This window comes from Megalopta genalis, unplaced genomic scaffold (assembly GCF_051020955.1).
Source record: "Megalopta genalis isolate 19385.01 unplaced genomic scaffold, iyMegGena1_principal scaffold0060, whole genome shotgun sequence".
NCBI classification, from domain to species: Eukaryota; Metazoa; Arthropoda; class Insecta; order Hymenoptera; family Halictidae; genus Megalopta; species Megalopta genalis.
The window spans coordinates 616,404-634,598 of record NW_027476129.1 but is presented as its reverse complement, the minus strand read 5'-3'; the positions used below and the strand labels follow the sequence as shown (position 1 = coordinate 634,598).

Below are 18,195 nucleotides of genomic sequence, written 5' to 3'. Positions count from 1 at the left end.
TACTTCTAAAATATTTGCATAATTTGTCCGAAATCGTCTCGAGTTGCTGGTTTGCTGACAGTGCAGTGAAAGATCAGCTGTACGTTGTACAAGGTCAGTGCCCTTCGACATCGTGAATTTCAGCCAGCAAATGCATCCTCAACTAAATGGGTGAGTTTCTTACTGATAATATTTTTCATATCTCTCTAATAAACAAATGCTTTACGTTCCTTAACGCGATTATTTATTATTAAATCAGCTTTGCAAATCATTCGTTGAATTCTGTTCGTACACGGAATTATTCAAATTAAAAAGATAATTAAAAGATAATTAAAAACACTAACTTTATTTTAATTAACCCTGATACAAAAAGTACAAAAATCACTTTTACTTATATTAATATTACTTTATTCTTCTACAACACACGCACACACATTTTAAAATCATTACATTTAATAAAAATTAACGATATATTTGGCGCTCCCTCCTCTTCCTCCCCTTCCTCCTCTTCCTCTTCTTTTTTCCCCTTTTTTGCCCCTCTTCTGGGGGCCATAAACAGTTTTTTTTTTAAGTTTTTTCAGCTCTCTCTGCAACGTATAAGTATATATTATTATTATTATTTGTTATTATACATATATTACTATATTAAATTATATATAAAAGTATTTTTCATTTACTTACATTAGCAGCAACTAGGTTCGCCAGGTTAGGCCTAGCTGTCCCCCGAGCCAGCTGGCCTAATATATTTCGCCACTGCGACTGTAACATAACAGCAGAAATAGAAGTATATATATTATAATTATACATTCTGTTTTTTACACATATATTGCATATACTTACAGCTCTCCCAGACTCGTACGCGGCAGCGATTTCTCGCTGCCGCGCCAGAATTGAGTCGAGCGATTCTGCGGCGTTCTCCACTGCCGCGGTTGCTGTTGTAGCGGAGCTCGTCTCCGCTGCTGCGTTACACGTAGTTGTTGCGGAGGTTGCCTCCGCTGCGGCGTTAGTTGTAGCTGCGGAGGCTGCCTCCGCTGCTGCGTTAGTTGTAGCTGCGGAGGCTGCCTCCGCTGCTGTGACCGTGTTGTTCAGTATAATATTTTCCATTTTATTTGTAATGTTATCCATGGTTCTAAAAAAAAAAAATAACATTATTAACACATTGCGGACGGCTCACGAGATATCTCGTGGCAACAAGCAACCAGCCGCAAATATTTCTGTTACGTAACCATGGTAACGAAGCCTCTCGCATTCCTAAGTAATTGTAGCGAAGCAAATGAATCATTCCAAGAATGTAAAAAATCTTATATAGTAAACAGATATATAAACTATGTATATATAGTATTATTTAAGAATACTAAATGCAAATTAGAAATGTGTGTTAAAATAAATTGCTACAATTACTAGAACAAATTTCTACAAACGTTTACGCACATTTCTAATTTGCATTTAGTATTCTTAAATAATATTATATATACATAGTTTATATATCTGTTTATTATATAAGATTTTTTACATTCTTGGAATGATTCATTTGTTACGCTACAATTACTTAGGAATGCGAGAGGCTTCGTTACCATGGTTATGTAACAGAAATTGTATGTACTTACATGCAATCCTACGTCTTCAAGACTTGAACGTTGAATGAAACTGCGACCCTTCGAAATAATATCATTGGTTGTCTGCCAATTGTTCAAATAATATCATTGGTTGTCTGCCAAGGGTTCAAATAATATCATTGGTTGTCTGCCAATTGTTCAAATAATATCATTGGTTGTCTGCCAAGGGTTCAAATAATATCATTGGTTGTCTGTCAATTGTTCAAATAATATCATTGGTTGTCTGCCAATTGTTCAAATAATATCATTGGTTGTGTGCCAATGGCAATGTCCAATGGTAGCATCGCAAGCATAACCTGCGTTTTTACGTCGCGTTCAGTCGTAATTTGTTCTCCAAGTGATACGGTCTAGGAGTGCAAAGCGCGCGATTTCTATTTCTTATAATTTTAGATTTTTTCTATTTCATTCTATTTCATTCTATTTCATTCTATTTCGTTCTATTTCGTTCTATTTTATTCTATTTAATTCTATTCTTTTTGATTCTACTTTTATATTCTACTCTATTCGGCATTATTCTACTACATTTCATTGTAAACAATAGAAACAGATAAATTTAACAATTTCAAAAGTGGAGCGAAACGATGCCAAAGGTTGTGAATTCAATGAATTGAGAGGATGTGGTTTCTTCCCAATTGTTCAGATGTATGAAGGGGGGTGCATCGAAACACCTGACCTTGACCAGACCAAGATACAGCAAAAGAAAAATTATGAAGGAGAGGTAAGTGAGCATTTTGTTTCGTTACTATGATTTCGGTAATATGTTTCGATATAATTTAAATGGTAAGAAGTTCTCATTTCTGCTGGAAATACATTTTTTCGCTTTCTCGCTTTTGTACTTTCATTTCTCGGATTTTTATGATATTGACATATGCTGTAGTCCATATTCAATCATTAGAATGAAGTTGTAAAACAAAATCGACGGGTCGAAGTAGCTGATTAGTGTCATTTATACGTTATTTATATTTCACGTAAATTTCTGTATCATCGAAAGCACTGACATCGAGATATCCCTTCCTTTTTCTTGGGATCTTCGTCACGTACAAATGCTTTCCCGGTTGTATGGACGTATGTTCGTATTGTTTGACGAACAGATGGGGTCGAAAGGAAATTTTAGGATTATTGTCGTAAAGAAAGCTGATTGCCTTCGTGTGTCCCTAAAGAAAGAAATTAGAAGGCCGAGGATCTGGAACTCGTTGCTTTTACGACCGGTCCTTGAGACCCGGCCGCGTACGGCACGCAGATGGGAAGGTTACAATTTCCGCGTCCAACAATTCATTCCCTCCCACGGTGAGGGCCCACTGCAGATATTATTTCAATACGTATTCTGCATTTGTTTGCAACAAACGTTTTCTCTTCAATCTTCTGCAAAGAGCGTAGCCAACTCAAGATGGTCAAAATTGTCCTTACAGGTTTTTCAATGAATACTATACCGTTCGATCTAAATAAATTGATATTATTAATTAAATAATGTGAGCCAGTCACTGTGCCGTTGCAACCATTTCGAATCATAACCTGGAGTAAGCCGTTCAATCTTTCCATTTTAATTGAACACTTGCAAATGATAACGATGACAATACAAGTAGCAACGATTTGTTGCATAGCAATACGGCCCACCGATCAACAAAAACCTAGCTGCGCAAAATTTCAACCCGGTTGCAAGCTGTGGTTATCTCTGACTATCACGAAGTCAAATAATATTAATGCGCCATTGGAGTTCAGTAATGATGTAGCACAAATCTAAGCTCAATCAAAATTTATTGTACGTATCTATTATTTAAAAAATATAATATTATATATTAGAACTTAGACTTATATGTGGGATTAATTTATAATAGAGTTGAATATAATTTTTATTTTGATTTCTCGGTTCGAGAGATATGAAATTATCTAATTGAATAATTGAATTTGATTTCTAATATACAGTTACGGGGTAATTTTCTTAGAAATAAATGATTGGGTTATAGTTAATTAGTACTATGATTGTAATAATATAATTTATTTTATTTAGGTTTATTTTATTGAATTATATTGAACTGTTAATTATATGAATTAATTTGCTTTGTTGGAGTGAGAATATATATATATATTATTTTAATTGCGGCTAAAAAATTGGCTACAAAATATTTTTCATACATACAATTTATGAATTCATCTAAAAATTTAAATAGTTTTCATACGAGTGAAAAGTAGAGATTAATTTTTAATATTACATGAAAGTTTGAATAAGAAATTTAAATTAAATAATGGTAAATTCAGTGCGCCAGCACCAACGGTTGAACTGCTGTTGTTCGTTATTTTAAGAATTTTTAGGGGCTGCAGTTATCTCGATGGTAAATTTTAATAATTATCTGGATTGAATAAATTTATGCGAACCGTACAAATTGCCCGTCACTTTCATTATAAATGGAATAAGTCGTAACGTTGTAAAAGTATGGGACAATGTTTTCATTAAAATTTTAGTTTAACAATAAGTGTTTCATTTACATTGAAAGGATTCTGAATGAGGAAAATTTTATTATTTGCACAAATTATAAATATTATTGATTTCTTAATTTAATATATTTGAAAAAAGGAATTACATGATTATAAGTTATAGTATTTATTTACGAATAAATTTAATGATTTTAAAATGTGTGTGCGTGTGTTGTAGAAGAAGAAAGTAATATTAGTATAAGTAAAAGTGATTTTTTCGTACTTTTTGTATCAGGGTTAATTAAAATAAAGTTAGTATTTTTAATTATCTCGAAAGTAAAAGAGTTAATTTAATATTTCTGTTATGTATCATAATAGTTATTAATAATGAATTGATGAGTTTATGTTGGAAGAAAATCCTAACTTTGGCATTGTTAGTTGTTACATTTTTTATTGGAATCTTTTTTTTTTCTTTTCTTTTTTACGGACATTATTATTTCATACTTTTAAATATATTTATTCATTTATCCTACATCAAATTGAATTGGTTAGTGTTGAAATTTTAGCCTCGGACAAAAATTCATCTATAGTTTATTTAGTACTAAGATACTACGATATCGGTTTACATTTTCGCCGGTTCCGTCAGCGGGCAACGACGGTGATGTAAACTGTATATAGTAGATACCGCGATACATCGTCACCGGTACCATTAGATATACATCGTGCCCTGACTGTTTGGGGGTCTCAGCGTCACGTATACAATGTGAAACGCGAAGATTTAAATTTTTATTACTATTAATCAGTAAAATTAAATTATTTGTATTTCATAACAATTTTATTACTTTGTTGTAATATAATTTAACTTGGCTGGATAAATTTAATGTAATACTAATTTAAAATTGGACTTTTAAAATTAGAATATTTAAATTTTCAGTAGTTTTAATCAATAAAATTAAATATTTTGTGTTATGATAATTAGACCGCATTTCCAAGATTTTCACGTGGCCCGCGGGTGGTCTGGTCTGCCGACAGGACCCACGATGGACAGTCGCATGAATTGGGGAAAACCGTAATTCGTTTTCTATGGCCATAAATCCGGTCGACGGGCTAACGATGCATACTGTCAATGTCGTACTAAGAGAAAGAAACAGTTGTGCGTTTGTCGTAAATTATGTTGAGTGCGAGCGGCGATTGTGTCGCGCCTTCGACTGACGATATACACACGACCAGGCACTCGAGGCCCCAATAGTGTTTGGTTTCCTGGATCGCAGACAAAATATATATATATTGCCGGGTAAGTAGCCGAGGACTGTCGCGTGGTTTTCCACAGATCAGTTTGTTTTTCCTTTAGAGAATCGCGGGCCTCGGGGCAGACCAGATTACTGCAGCCCCCAAAGAGTCAGGGTACGATGTATATCTAATGGTACCGATGATGATGTATCGCGGTATCTACTATATACAGTTTACATCACCGTCGTTGCCCGCTGACGGAACCGGCGAAATGTAAACCGATATTTTCGAATCTCAGTCCTAAGTAAACTATAGATGAATTTTTGTCCGAGGCTAAAATTTCAACAATAATTATTATGATACATAACAGAAATATTAAATTAACTCTTTTACTTTCGAGATAATTAAAAACACTAACTTTATTGTAATTAACCCTGATACAAAAAGTACGAAAAAATCACTTTTACTTATACTAATATTACTTTCTTCTTCTACAACACACGCACAAACATTTTAAAATCATTAAATTTATTCGTAAATAAATACTATAACTTATAATCATGTAATTCCTTTTTTCAAATATATTAAATTAAGAAATCAATAATATTTATAATTTGTGCAAATAATAAAATTTTCCTCATTCAGAATCCTTTCAATGTAAATGAAACACTTATTGTTAAACTAAAATTTTAATGAAAACATTGTCCCATACTTTTACAACGTTACGACTTATTCCATTTATAATGAAAGTGACGAGCAATTTGTACGGTTCGCATAAATTTATTCAACCTAGATAATTATTAAAATTTACCATCGAGATAACTGCAGCCCCTACAAATTCTTAAAATTAACGAACAACAGCAGTTCAACCGTTGGTGCTGGCCCACTGAATTTACCATTATTTAATTTAAATTTCTTATCCAAACTTTCATGCAATATTAAAAATTAATCTCTACTTTTCACTCGCATGAAAACTATTTAAATTTTTAGATGAATTCATAAATGGTATGTATGAAAAATATTTTGCAGCCAATTTTTTAGCCGCAATTAAAATAATATATATATTCTCACTCCAACAAAGCAAATTAATTCATAATTAACAGTTCAATATAATTCAATTGCTATGCAACAAATCGTTGCTACTTGTATTGTCATCGTTATCATTTGCAAGTGTTTAATTAAAATGGAAAGATTGAACGGCTTACTGCAGGTTATGATTCGAAATGGTTGAAACGGCACAGTGACTGGCTCACATTATTTAATTAATAATATCAATTTATTTAGATCGAACGGTATAGTACTCATTTGAAAAACCTTTATTTTTTATTAAACACGTTTGTATATTTTGCATTTATAGAAGTCAACAAGCTGCAGCGGCAAGGAAGATGCGCACCGAGAAGATCGAAGGAGCGGAAGTCAGTCAAGAAATGCCCCATTTCATCATTGAGGCAGAAACGCAAGAGCAATCACGTGCACAGTCAAGCATCGAGGAAGGATTAACCATTACGGACTTCCGGTTCGTGGTAGAGCAGGTACTACTGATAGGGTACCACTCGGCAACGTTCGAATGCACCACGCAACATTTGCAAGTGATCGGGATGAAGCGCTCGGGATTCAGAGCAACGATAACTCTGAAATGCAAGATGTGCCAATATGAAGCGGAAGTGCACAGTCAAACAGCAGACAACAAAACAATGGACTTGCATTATACTGCGACCCTCGCTACAATCACTTCTGGAGGTGGTTACTCACAGATGAAAGAAATGTTTGCAACAATGAACATTCCATACATATCAAGGATGGAATATCGAAGACGTCATGACGACATTGTTGAAGAATTGTCAAGTCTTGCTGAAGCAGAAATGCTAGCAGCGGCAGAAGAGGAGAAACAATTAGCCGTCCGAAGAGACGACGTTTCAGTTTCCGGTATCCCTTTCATCCCCGTCGTGGCTGACGGCAGCTGGATGAAGAGATCGTACCATACTGGAAGGTATGACTCCTTGTCCGGTATTGGTGCAATAGCGAGATACCACACAAAAAAGTGTTATTTGCAAGTGTGAAAAATAAAGTGTGTTTGATTTGCCACAACGCTTCGAAGAGGAAGGAAAGCCCCAGAGAACATAGATGCTTCAAGAACTGGGGACGAAATCAGACGTCCACGAGAATGGAGAGTGCTGCAATTGCTGAGGGTTTCCAGACCAGCATAGAAAAAAGAGGTCTGATATATAATATCTTGATTGCCGATGGCGACAGCAGCGTGTATAAAAGGATTTTGGATTGTGATCCATACAAGGCAGAGATGGTTCGTGTTAAAAAGATTGAGTGCACGAACAATTTATTGCGCAATTTTTGCAACAAAATGAAAGATGTTGTAAAGAAGACTCCACCTGGCATTTATCGAAAAGCCGTGGAAAATAACATTCGTAGACTGCGCACGGGTGTTGTGAAGGCTGCAGTTTACAGATCGAAGGAAAATCTTCCGACCCACCAAAAAATAAAAAATTTGCAAACGGATATACTAAATATTCCTAGCCACGTTTTCGGAGAGCACAAGGAGTGTCGAAGACTAGGATATTTCTGCGACCGCCCAGCAAACACGGGAGAAGACAACTTGGTACCGCATCTCAAGAAAATCGGCATATATAACCGGATGCATGAGATCTTCCGTCCATTGATGGCTCATGCTGAAAGTTTATTATATAATACTACAAACAATTCAGTTGAGAACCTCAATGCCATCATTGCAAAATATACCGGTGGGAAAAGGATAAATTGGGGCCAGAGAGGGTCATATTCTGCGAGATGTGCAGCTGCTGTTGTACAGCACAACACGCAAAAACTAATATCAAAGGTAATAGAGGGCAAGGGTGCGAAGCCGCCGAAATTGATAGAAGAATTAGAAGAAGGAAGGAAAGGCAGTAATGAAAAAGGAAAGGAAAAGGCGAGTAAGTCTCCGAAGAAGGTGAGAAACCCGTTTTGTTCAACAACGGACCCGGATTATGGAGTTAGCGCAGAGAAACCGGATATGGAGCAACATCTATTTAACTTTGAAAAAGAAAGGCACATGGAGATGCTGCAGGATTGGCAGACGAATCGAAAGAAAATAGAGAGGGATACGGTAGAACAAAATAAAAGCCACGAGTGGCATACATACCGATCCAAATTACTTACAGCGTCGAACTTTGGCATAGTGTGTCGGCGAAGGAAAACAACCAAGTGTGGAAATTTGGTAAAGTCACTGCTGTATCCAAACATATTGCAGCTGCCTGCCATTGAATATGGTCGGCAGTGTGAGAATATTGCCCGCGAACAACTTGCGAAGGAGGAAGATGTGGAAATCCGCAAATGCGGTCTCTTCATTGATGCAGAGATACCATTTCTGGGGGCAACTCCGGACGGCATAATTGACGACGACGGTATCGTGGAAATTAAATGCCCGAAGACGGCAGAAAAGTTCTCGCCAGAAGAAGCGATAAAAAATATTCAACCCGTACGAAGAATATTTGAAGATGATGCAGGTACTGCATTACGCAGAACCCATCACTATTTTTACCAAGTGCAGGGACAACTGCACATAACAGGTCGACAATATTGTCTGTTTTGTTTGTGGACACCAAAGGGTATGAAAACCATAAAAGTAAACAAAGACGACACATTTTGGCAGAATGAAATGAAATCGAAATTGTCGCGATTCTACGTCCATTGTATCTTTCCCGAAATATTGGACAGCCGCTACATTAGGAACATGAGTATCCGAGAGGCCACAGAAACGGAGTACAAAAAACCAATTGTGATTAGCACGAAACTAATTAAAAAACCTCAAGCGAACCCACGCAATGTAGGGTCGCACACTTAGTGTACGCCTTCGCTGATTATTTCAGCGAAGCAAATTTTAAAAAGATCTCAGCTCGCGAGTCATTAGATTCGCTCGAGCGTACCCACGCAATGTCGGGTCGCACACTTAGTGTGCGCCTTCGCTGATTATTTCAGCGAAGGAAAATTTAAAACGATCTTAGCTCGCGAGTCATTAGATTCGCTCGAGCGTACCCACGCAATGTCGGGTCGCACACTTAGTGTGCGCCTTCGCTGATTCTTTCAGCGAAGGAAATTTTAAAAAGATCTTAGCTCGCGAGTCATTAGATTCGCTCGAGCGTACCCACGCAATGTCGGGTCGCACACTTAGTGTGCGCCTTCGCTGATTCTTTCAGCGAAGGAAAATTTAAAAAGATCATTAGATTCGCTCGAGCGTACCCACGCAATGTCGGGTTGCACACTTCGTGTGCGAATTTTTCCTTGCATGTTGCAGATGATGTTCACGCGGATCGGCAGTGAGGTGTGCTTGCGATGCTACCATTGACAGCGCCAATGCGGTTGAGGGAACGACCGACAATGTTCTGGCCAGAAGGAAAGAAATCGCTCTGGCATTCAACGCCGGGAAAACTGTAGGTATATGCAATATATATGTACGATGAAATGTATATTCATAATGTATGTACTTCTAATTCTACTTCCGTGTTACAGTCGCAGTGGAAGACCATTCTCGGCAAATTAGCTCGGGAGGCGGAAACCATCTCCCTTTTGTCCGGAAGGTAAGAAATCGCTCTGGCATTCAACGCCAGGAAAACTGTGGGTATATGCAATATATATGTACGATGAAATGCATATTCATAATATATATACTTCTAATTCTGCTGTTATGTTACAGTCGCAGTGGCGAAATATATTAGGCCAGCTGGCTCGGGGGACAGCTAGGCCTAACCTGGCGAACCTAGTGGCTGCCAATGTAAGTAAATGAAAAATACTTTTATATATAATTTAATATAGTAATATATGTATAATAACAAATAATAATAATAATAATATATACTTATACGTTGCAGAGAGAGCTGAAAAAACTTTTTAAAAGAACTGTTTATGGCCCCCAGAAGAGGGGCAATGAAAAAAGAAGAGGAAGAGGAGGAAGAGGAGGAAGGGGAGGAAGAGGAGGAAGAGGAGGAAGAGGAGGGAGAAGAGGGAGCGCCAAATATATCGTTAATTTTTATTAAATGAAAGTTTGAATAAAAGATTTAAATTAAATAATGGTAAATTTAATGCCAGCACTATTTTGGGTGTTCACGCAGTGCGAAGGTAATGCTGCCGCGACAGTCAGGAGATTGCGGGAAGAATTCCCGAACTTACGTACACCAACGGAATATGCCGTACGTTCATTGGCACATCGCTTCTATTCCCGCGGCATTTCATCGTAAAATTACGAGGGGCGGGTAGAGCATTCTCTGCGCGGACCCCCCGATCAGAAAATGATGTGCAGGCGCTGATAGAGGAGGACGGCACAGAAAGTGTGCGAGGAATCAGTCGCCGCTTGGGGTAAGTCACAATTAAAGTAACCATGATTTTTAATTATGTAAAAAAAATGTTCTTGATCTGTAAATGTTTATGCATTTGTATGTATTTTTTTTCTAGTGTCAGCCGTAGTACCGTACACCGTATCCTGCAGGACAATTCTCTGCACCCATACAAGTTCGTACGGGTGCAGGAATTACTGGATACCGACTTCGATCAACGGATTCAATATTCAAGGTGGCTGCTGGGAGAACTAGCGCGAAATCCATCGTTCTCCAAATACATTTTATGGACAGATGAAGCACTCTTCACAAAAGAAGGGTGTTTCAATGCCCATAATTTGCATTTGTGGAGCGACGAGAATCCGCGTGCGCTTCGGTCACACCATACGCAGGTTCGCTTCACGGTAAATGTATGGGCCGGAATTTGTGGCAATTTTATCGTTGGGCCGTACATCCTTCTTAACAGGTTGGACGGTCCAGCGTATAAAATTTTTTTAAAACATGTTCTGCCAGAGCTTTTCGAAGACATTCCTTTGGAGTTCCGGCAGAACATGTTATATCAAATGGACGGTGCTCCGGCCCATTTCGCCACAGATGTTCGCGCCCATCTAGACGAAACCTTTCAAGACAGGTGGATCGGCCGTGGCGGACCTGTGCCGTGGCCCCCACGATCACCTGATTTGAATCCGTTGGATTTTTATTTCTGGGGGTACCTAAAGGTAATTTTAGAAATGAATATTTTCAAATTATTGTTGCATTTTTTTACTGTTTCTTTAGATTAATTTTATCTACTTCTAGGATACGGTGTACAAAGAAGCGGTAAACAATGTCGATGACATTGTCATGAGGATGCACGCAGCTGTCGCAATGATAACCAATGATACATTGGAAAAAGTCCAGCGACAAGTTGTAAACCGTGCTGAATGGTGTAACGAAGTTGGAAGAAGACACTTCGAGCAGCATTACCGCTAATTGTAATCGGCCCTTTTCAGGGCCACCAATTTTTAACGAGGGATTGAACGATTCCATAAAAAAACTCTACCCTTCCATAGGATACCTCACGGTGTTTGGAAGATCGGCGACGGGCATGGCGCCATATTAAATAAACAAGGTGTGTAGGAACGTAAACTGCGACCGACCCGCTGTCACCGACGGTACTCGGCGCTCTTAGGATATAATTAACGGCCGTTCAAAGAAAATGGTATCGGGTGTCATTTCCTCGGACGACCGAACGACGAACGACAAGGGCCCACCCATGGTCGTCTAGGCTTGGATTTTTCAGCAGTGAAACGTCGACTCCCGAACGAACGAGTCGCATAAACGATTATCCGCGAACTAGTCTCAGTGATATTTCGTTATGTTTCCGGATTATCAGTGATTCATTAAGTGGTCAGTGTTTGGTGACCGTGCAGTGCAAGTGAATTTCATAAATATCCATACCAGAGGTTCCTCCGACAGTATCCCTCGAATGTTGCGGTCATCGACCTGGAATCAGCTGTGTGTTGTACGAGGTCAGTGCCCTTCGACATTGTGAGCCACAATTCCAGCCAGCAAATGCATCCTCAACTAAATGGGTGAGTTTCTTATTGATAATATTCTTCATATTTCTCTAACAAACATATCCCTTATGTCCTTTAACGCGATTATTATTTATTAAATTAGCTTTGCGCATCGTTCGTTGAATTCTGTTCGGACACGGAATTATTTAAATTCAAATATCATTTATGTACTTCGACTGGGTTGCTTATTGTTAATCTTCACTGTACATATCGCATACAAATTTCATACGGTACACGTGAGAAAATTAAAACGGTTGTCACGGTTAAACTACATATTATTTCGGGACCGAAAATTTAGTAAACATTCTTTAGACATTCTGAAATAAGGATGAATAGAGTTTTTCTTGAAATTATCACTGTCACGTGGTAAAAAAAAATATCAAAAGATCATGCTCCGTGACTTGTTCATTGATTCGGACGCCGCACACAGTCCCTCCTTCAACTGTCAAACTCAGCGGTAAACGCACGTGCCGCTCGGCCGATCGATAACCATATGGTTCGCGCCAATTCGTCTCATTGGCCAGTGTTTTTCGTTAATAACTCGCAAACGAAGCCGCGGATTGCATTTTCGCAAAGGAAAAGGTTACTTCAAATGACCTCAGCTACCCCTCATTTTCGGCTGTTAAAATAATTGTGGGACACCCTGTATATATATACCCGAATAGCAATAAGTAGTAATAGTAAGACCATATTATACGAAACACGTATAGAATAAGTTAGCGATATCGAGTATAGCATATAACCACGTTAACATAAGTTAGTATAGTCGTACCTCTCGAATCTACTCCGAAATTCCGCCCGAGCGCGTCAAAGACACGCTCCTAGTTCTGACGTCACCCGCTCAACGCGGCCGCCCCACTCCGGCGACCGCTCCACCACAACGACTCCCCACCAGGACCTACCGGCAAGATGGCCGCCGAGGACCGGAGGAGCTCAGAGCGGCCGCACAACCGATCAGACTCGTTCCGGGCTCCAGCGAGGGAAGTCGTCTCCTCCTGCAAGCCATTCCCCTAATTCAACTCAAGTCTCTTTTCTATTTCAAAGTCTCATTCAAACTCAAATCACCGCATTAGTAACTAAGTCCTTGTATCGTTAATTTCTTAGAATATATTTTAGTTATTACTACTTCTACAATCATTAATTACCTAGACTCTCTCCCTACTCGGCAATACATTCGTACATATTCACTTAGAAACTATTCCGCCTTCGTGTGTACCGATCTCACCCCGAATGATCTGCACGAATGCGTAATACAATTAACGACATTATTCCCAAAGCGCTTGTACCGATCTCACCCCGAATGATCTGGGCGCAGCAGGGATAAGACCGTCCTTCTTACATTCTTGCTTAACAAATAACGAATGCCCAAACGCGCCGGTCGTCGCCATCAACTAAGAAAGCTGGCGAAAGCTTTCGTTTACGGGCCGTATCGTTCGAAGCACCAGTACTCCGAACGCGTCATCGAGGTAATCTCGCACACCTTCGTCGCCGATCTAGCTGTTACGTCCTCCGACGTTTGTATTAGTATGTATGTGTGTGAGTGTGCATGTATGTGTGCTCCGCGCGTACTAGTACATAAGCATATTATAACCGACTATAGCATAAGTTAGCATGTATCTATTTTATAACGTACCACAGAATAAGTTAACATAACCACATTATATACTCTCTCTCTAGACACTAAGCGAAATATTTCTAAGTATCACAAAAAGCGCGCGGACTAGGACTACGACATCCCGCTGAACGCGGCATCCCCTCTCCAGCGCCATCCACCACCATGGCGGACGCCCCCACCACCGGGACTGCCCCCACCAGCGGACCGGCGGCCATGAGTCGAGGGAGCTCATTGCAGCCTGCGGCAGCTTCACTCTTGCTCCGGGACCCGACCAGTACAGTCGCATTTCTCGCACCGAAGTCCGGTCGTCCGCGGCCGTCAAATTCTTTGTCTTCGAAATCAAATTATAATTCTATTTCCAATTCCAATATTCTTGCGTATAGTGTTAAGGCATTGTAACCGTACTCCAGTTTTAAATTAGAATATATATTAATTTAGAAACAGTGAACGTGAATTCATTCAATAACCTCTGCGTTCCCAATTCCAATTATCAGAATCATTACGATATTTCGAATTACAACTTCAGAAAGCGTGTGTACCGGGCTTTCTCCACAAGTCCTGCACGCCACCGAAGTTGCTCTAGCCGAATCTGTCCAGAAAGCGTATGTACCGGGCTTTCTCCACAAGTCCTGTACGCCACCGGACAGAACGGACCATTTCGATATTTACTAATTACTGCTAATATTACCTATGCCGCTACAATCAGGGCGCAGAGCTCAGTTGAAGAGACTCGTCCGTTTATATGCGCAGATTCCGTACGAACGTCGAGTAAATCACAGGAGTTAAGACATTAGCATAATCGGTCATAGCCCGCGAGTAGACTCAGTTACGGGCGAACTTTCATATCGTGTAGAAATTCATTCGCCATGCTCGCCAGCCCAGCGGACGGTACGCGGTCCAAGTCGCACAATTTAGAGGGGAAGCAGTTGACGCAGGACGAACTCGCCGCGGTACAAAAGTCACTAATGAATAAAGAGCAACGGCTCATAGAACAATCGCGTAGTCTAGATAAAAAGAGGATGATAATAGAATCACAACAGATTCAAGCGCAGGCGGACATCGATAAAGATCGCGACGAGATGGCGGTCGAGAACGCGAGACTCCGCGAACAAATAGAGAAACTAACGTTAGAGAATACGCGAACCGCGGATCCGATAAATCCGACCCTCGAACTTCCTATGCAGGCGCATCGACGTATCGGCCATACTATGATTTCCGCGAGGCCGAAGATAATCAGTTAACGTTAAAATCAGCGACCGACATGATCCCCATGTTTAATGGCACGCAGCCACCGGTATTGCAATTTACGCGCGCCTGCACCCACGCGCGATCGTTGGTACCCTCACATTCGGAACGAAGTCTCGTGAGATTAATCATAGGTAAATTGCGCGGGGCACTTTGTGAGTAGTAGAGTTTCGTCACTTCAACCGTTTCAGAATTGTGCGAACGTCTAAAAAATGTTATTCGGCGCGCAACACAAAATCCAGCATTATCAAGGCGAGCTAGCCAACATCTATATGGGCGAGCGCGAGAACATTTTTACATATATAAATAGAGTAAGAGATCTGCACGGCGCAATCATCAATTGTTTGCCGGACCGAGCCGACATCGCGAAATCGATGACTTCGCGCGGGACTGTTTCATTGACGGTTTAATTCCTAATATCCGGACAGAATTTCGCGCGATACGACATAAACACATGGAGGATATTTTCGACGAGGCAGTAAGGTCATTCAAACAGCTAGAGATCGATTTGAAGAGATATGGCAACATAAACAGTCGAGGGGTCCGTTTTTCCAGTGAAATAAACAACGCGCGGCCGGAAACCCGAAACTTCCTGCCGAGGAACCGATCGCCATCACCCTACAATAACAGAGGGTCCGGTTTTGCTGACCCGGGACGGTCATATACAAACAATCCGAGCGATATGCATTCAAGGTATTACGAGTCACCGATGCGTCAACGCGACCATGACTCACCGGCGCGCCAATACGTAGACCGTCGCGAGCGCGCCCCGGACTACGATTACACATCGCGTAAACAAACCACATCCGGACCTTCGCCGCGTTACGAATATCAACGTGAAAACAATTACCGGGAACAGCCACGCGAACAATACCGGCCTAACTACATAAGAAACTCTCAAAAGTTTTGCAACTACTGTAAAACGCCCGGCCATGATATCCACGAATGTCGCAAACGCGAATTTAATAATAGGAACCGCGAGCAACAAACTTCGGGAAACGGGAGGAACCTCCCGACCACGCCGAACAACCGTCGGGAGGGAAGCCGAACGTTCCAAAACGTGAGACCGATCGCGAGCGAAGAGCAGACAGTAGAGACGGGAGAATCGCGAGGATAAACCTCCGTCCAGCCTCCGCGGTCCCACATGTAATGGTGTCTCCCCCGGAATTAATTAAAGCAGCCAAGTTAATGATAGACACCGGTGCCGAGCCTAATATCATCAAGGTCTCACAATTAAAACCGGACGTGATCGTCAACGTGAGCAACGCGATTAACATCACCGGGATAACAGATGAATCTGTCACCACACTGGGCACGACGTCAATATCTATTGCAAGCACAGAAGTAGAATTTCACGTAGTTTCCGAAGCCTTTCCAATCTCTGCAGACGGTATCTTAGGTTCTGCATTTCTATCACAAGGCGCGGAAATTTCGTACAAGAAAGAAAGCGTATCGTGGCAAGGAAACGAGTTCCCTTTCACGACGCAATCTAAAGTCAGCATCGAACCGCGAACCGCGGCATTAATCAAGGTAAAGGTGACCGGACCGGAATTCGGTTACCTCAGCCGTCGCGAAGTTTCAAAAGGAGTTTTCCTCCCGCATTGTCTCGTAAGAAACTCCGACGGACAAGCGATTGTGCGTTGTGTCAATACGAACAGCGAATCAATAACCTTTGCCACGCCGGAAATGGAGCTGGTAGAGGTGGAAGAGTTGTCGGACATCGCCATTCCGCAAAATTTTTTTTCAAATCCTAAAATCAATTCTAATTCTAATTCCGCTTCGATATTCAATTTAAATGCAATAAATTCCCGCTACGAGAGGATTAAGGGCATCATTAGCACCGATCACCTCGGCGGAGAAGAAAGATTACACGTAGAACGATTGCTGGAATGCAATCAAGACCTCTTCCACCTCCCCGAGGAGCGCCTCGGCAAAACTAACGCGGTGCAGCACCGAATCGCAACAACTGATCATTCTCCGGTTCATGTAAAACAATATAGATATCCACCGATACACAAAGATGAGATCAATAAACAAATGAAAGAACTCCTCGAGCAAGATATCGTTGCTCCTTCAAAGTCTCCTTACAATAGTCCACTCTGGATCGTGCCCAAAAAGGCCGATGCAGAGGGGAACAAAAAATGGAGAATGGTTATAGACTTTCGCGCACTAAATGAAAAATCGGTGCCCGATGCATACCCGCTACCCAGTATTCTCGAAATTTTGGATCAATTAGGTAGCGCCAAATACTTTAGCGTTTTCGACCTCGCAAGCGGATTCCATCAAATTGAAATGCACCCGGACGATGCAGAAAAAACGGCTTTCTCGACGCCGTACGGACACTATGAGTATAAAAGAACGCCATTCGGCCTCCGAAACGCGCCCGCAACATTTCAAAGGCTCATGGATAACGTGTTAACCGGCCTCCAAGGCACAGAACTCTTTGTATATCTTGATGATATCGTCATATATGCGCGGAGCCTGTCGGAGCACGCCACAAAATTTAATAAACTCGCAGATAGACTCAGACAAGCAAATCTAAAACTTCAACCGTCAAAGTGTTCGTTTTTACATAGGGAAGTGGCGTATTTAGGCCATATAATTGGCGAGAACGGCGTAAAACCATGTCCGATGAAGATCGAGGCCGTGCGGCAATTCCCGCGTCCGAAAGCGTTAAAGCTTAAGGGAGTTTCTGGGTTTGTCAGGATACTACAGACGTTTTATACCAAAATTTTCGCAGATATCAAAACCGCTCACAATACTTTTAAAAAAAGATACTAAGTTCGTGTGGAATTTAGAGCAGGAGAAGGCGTTCAATACCCTCCGCGAAATCTTAACCATTCCTCCAGTATCCTGATTTCGAAAAAGATTTTAAAATTACTACAGACGCGTCCGGATACGCAATAGGCGGTATATTGAGTCAGGGCGAAATCGGAAAGGACCGCCCGATAGCCTATGCATCTCGATTACTACACGGGGCAGAGCTAAATTACTCCACAATAGAAAAGGAATGCCTCGCGATCATATATTGCACCCAATATTTTAGGCCATACATTTATGATAGAAAGTTCAGTTTAATCACAGACCATCGCCCACTGGTCTGGATGAATTCCGTGAAGGATCCGACATCGCGATTACTCAGATGGAGACTGAAATTAGCAGAATTCGACTACACGGTGATTTATAAAGCGGGCAAA

General features: G+C 40.7%; 1 protein-coding gene across 1 annotated transcript; it reads right to left on the bottom strand.

Annotated features, from left to right (window-relative positions):
- Window positions 1-364: 364 nt before the first annotated feature.
- Window positions 365-7,790, bottom strand: LOC143261655 (uncharacterized). Its single transcript, XM_076527946.1, has 4 exons — window positions 1,587-7,790; window positions 820-1,108; window positions 661-738; window positions 365-566 (listed from the first exon to the last, which is right to left on the bottom strand). Exons 2-4 carry the CDS (start codon window positions 1,102-1,104, stop codon window positions 432-434), a joined length of 498 nt encoding a protein of 165 aa, XP_076384061.1. The 5' UTR covers window positions 1,105-1,108; window positions 1,587-7,790; the 3' UTR covers window positions 365-431.
- Window positions 7,791-18,195: the final 10,405 nt, after the last annotated feature.

Bases quoted from the DNA above. Each gene is read 5' to 3' on its own strand.
- LOC143261655 (XM_076527946.1), bottom strand. From the start codon at position 1,104: ATGGATAACATTACAAATAAAATGGAAAATATTATACTGAACAACACG. The intron at 739-819 runs GTAAGTATATGC...GTTATGTTACAG, and splicing joins CGTACGAGTCTGGGAGAGCT to TCGCAGTGGCGAAATATATT. The intron at 567-660 runs GTAAGTAAATGA...TATACGTTGCAG, and splicing joins CGAACCTAGTTGCTGCTAAT to AGAGAGCTGAAAAAACTTAA.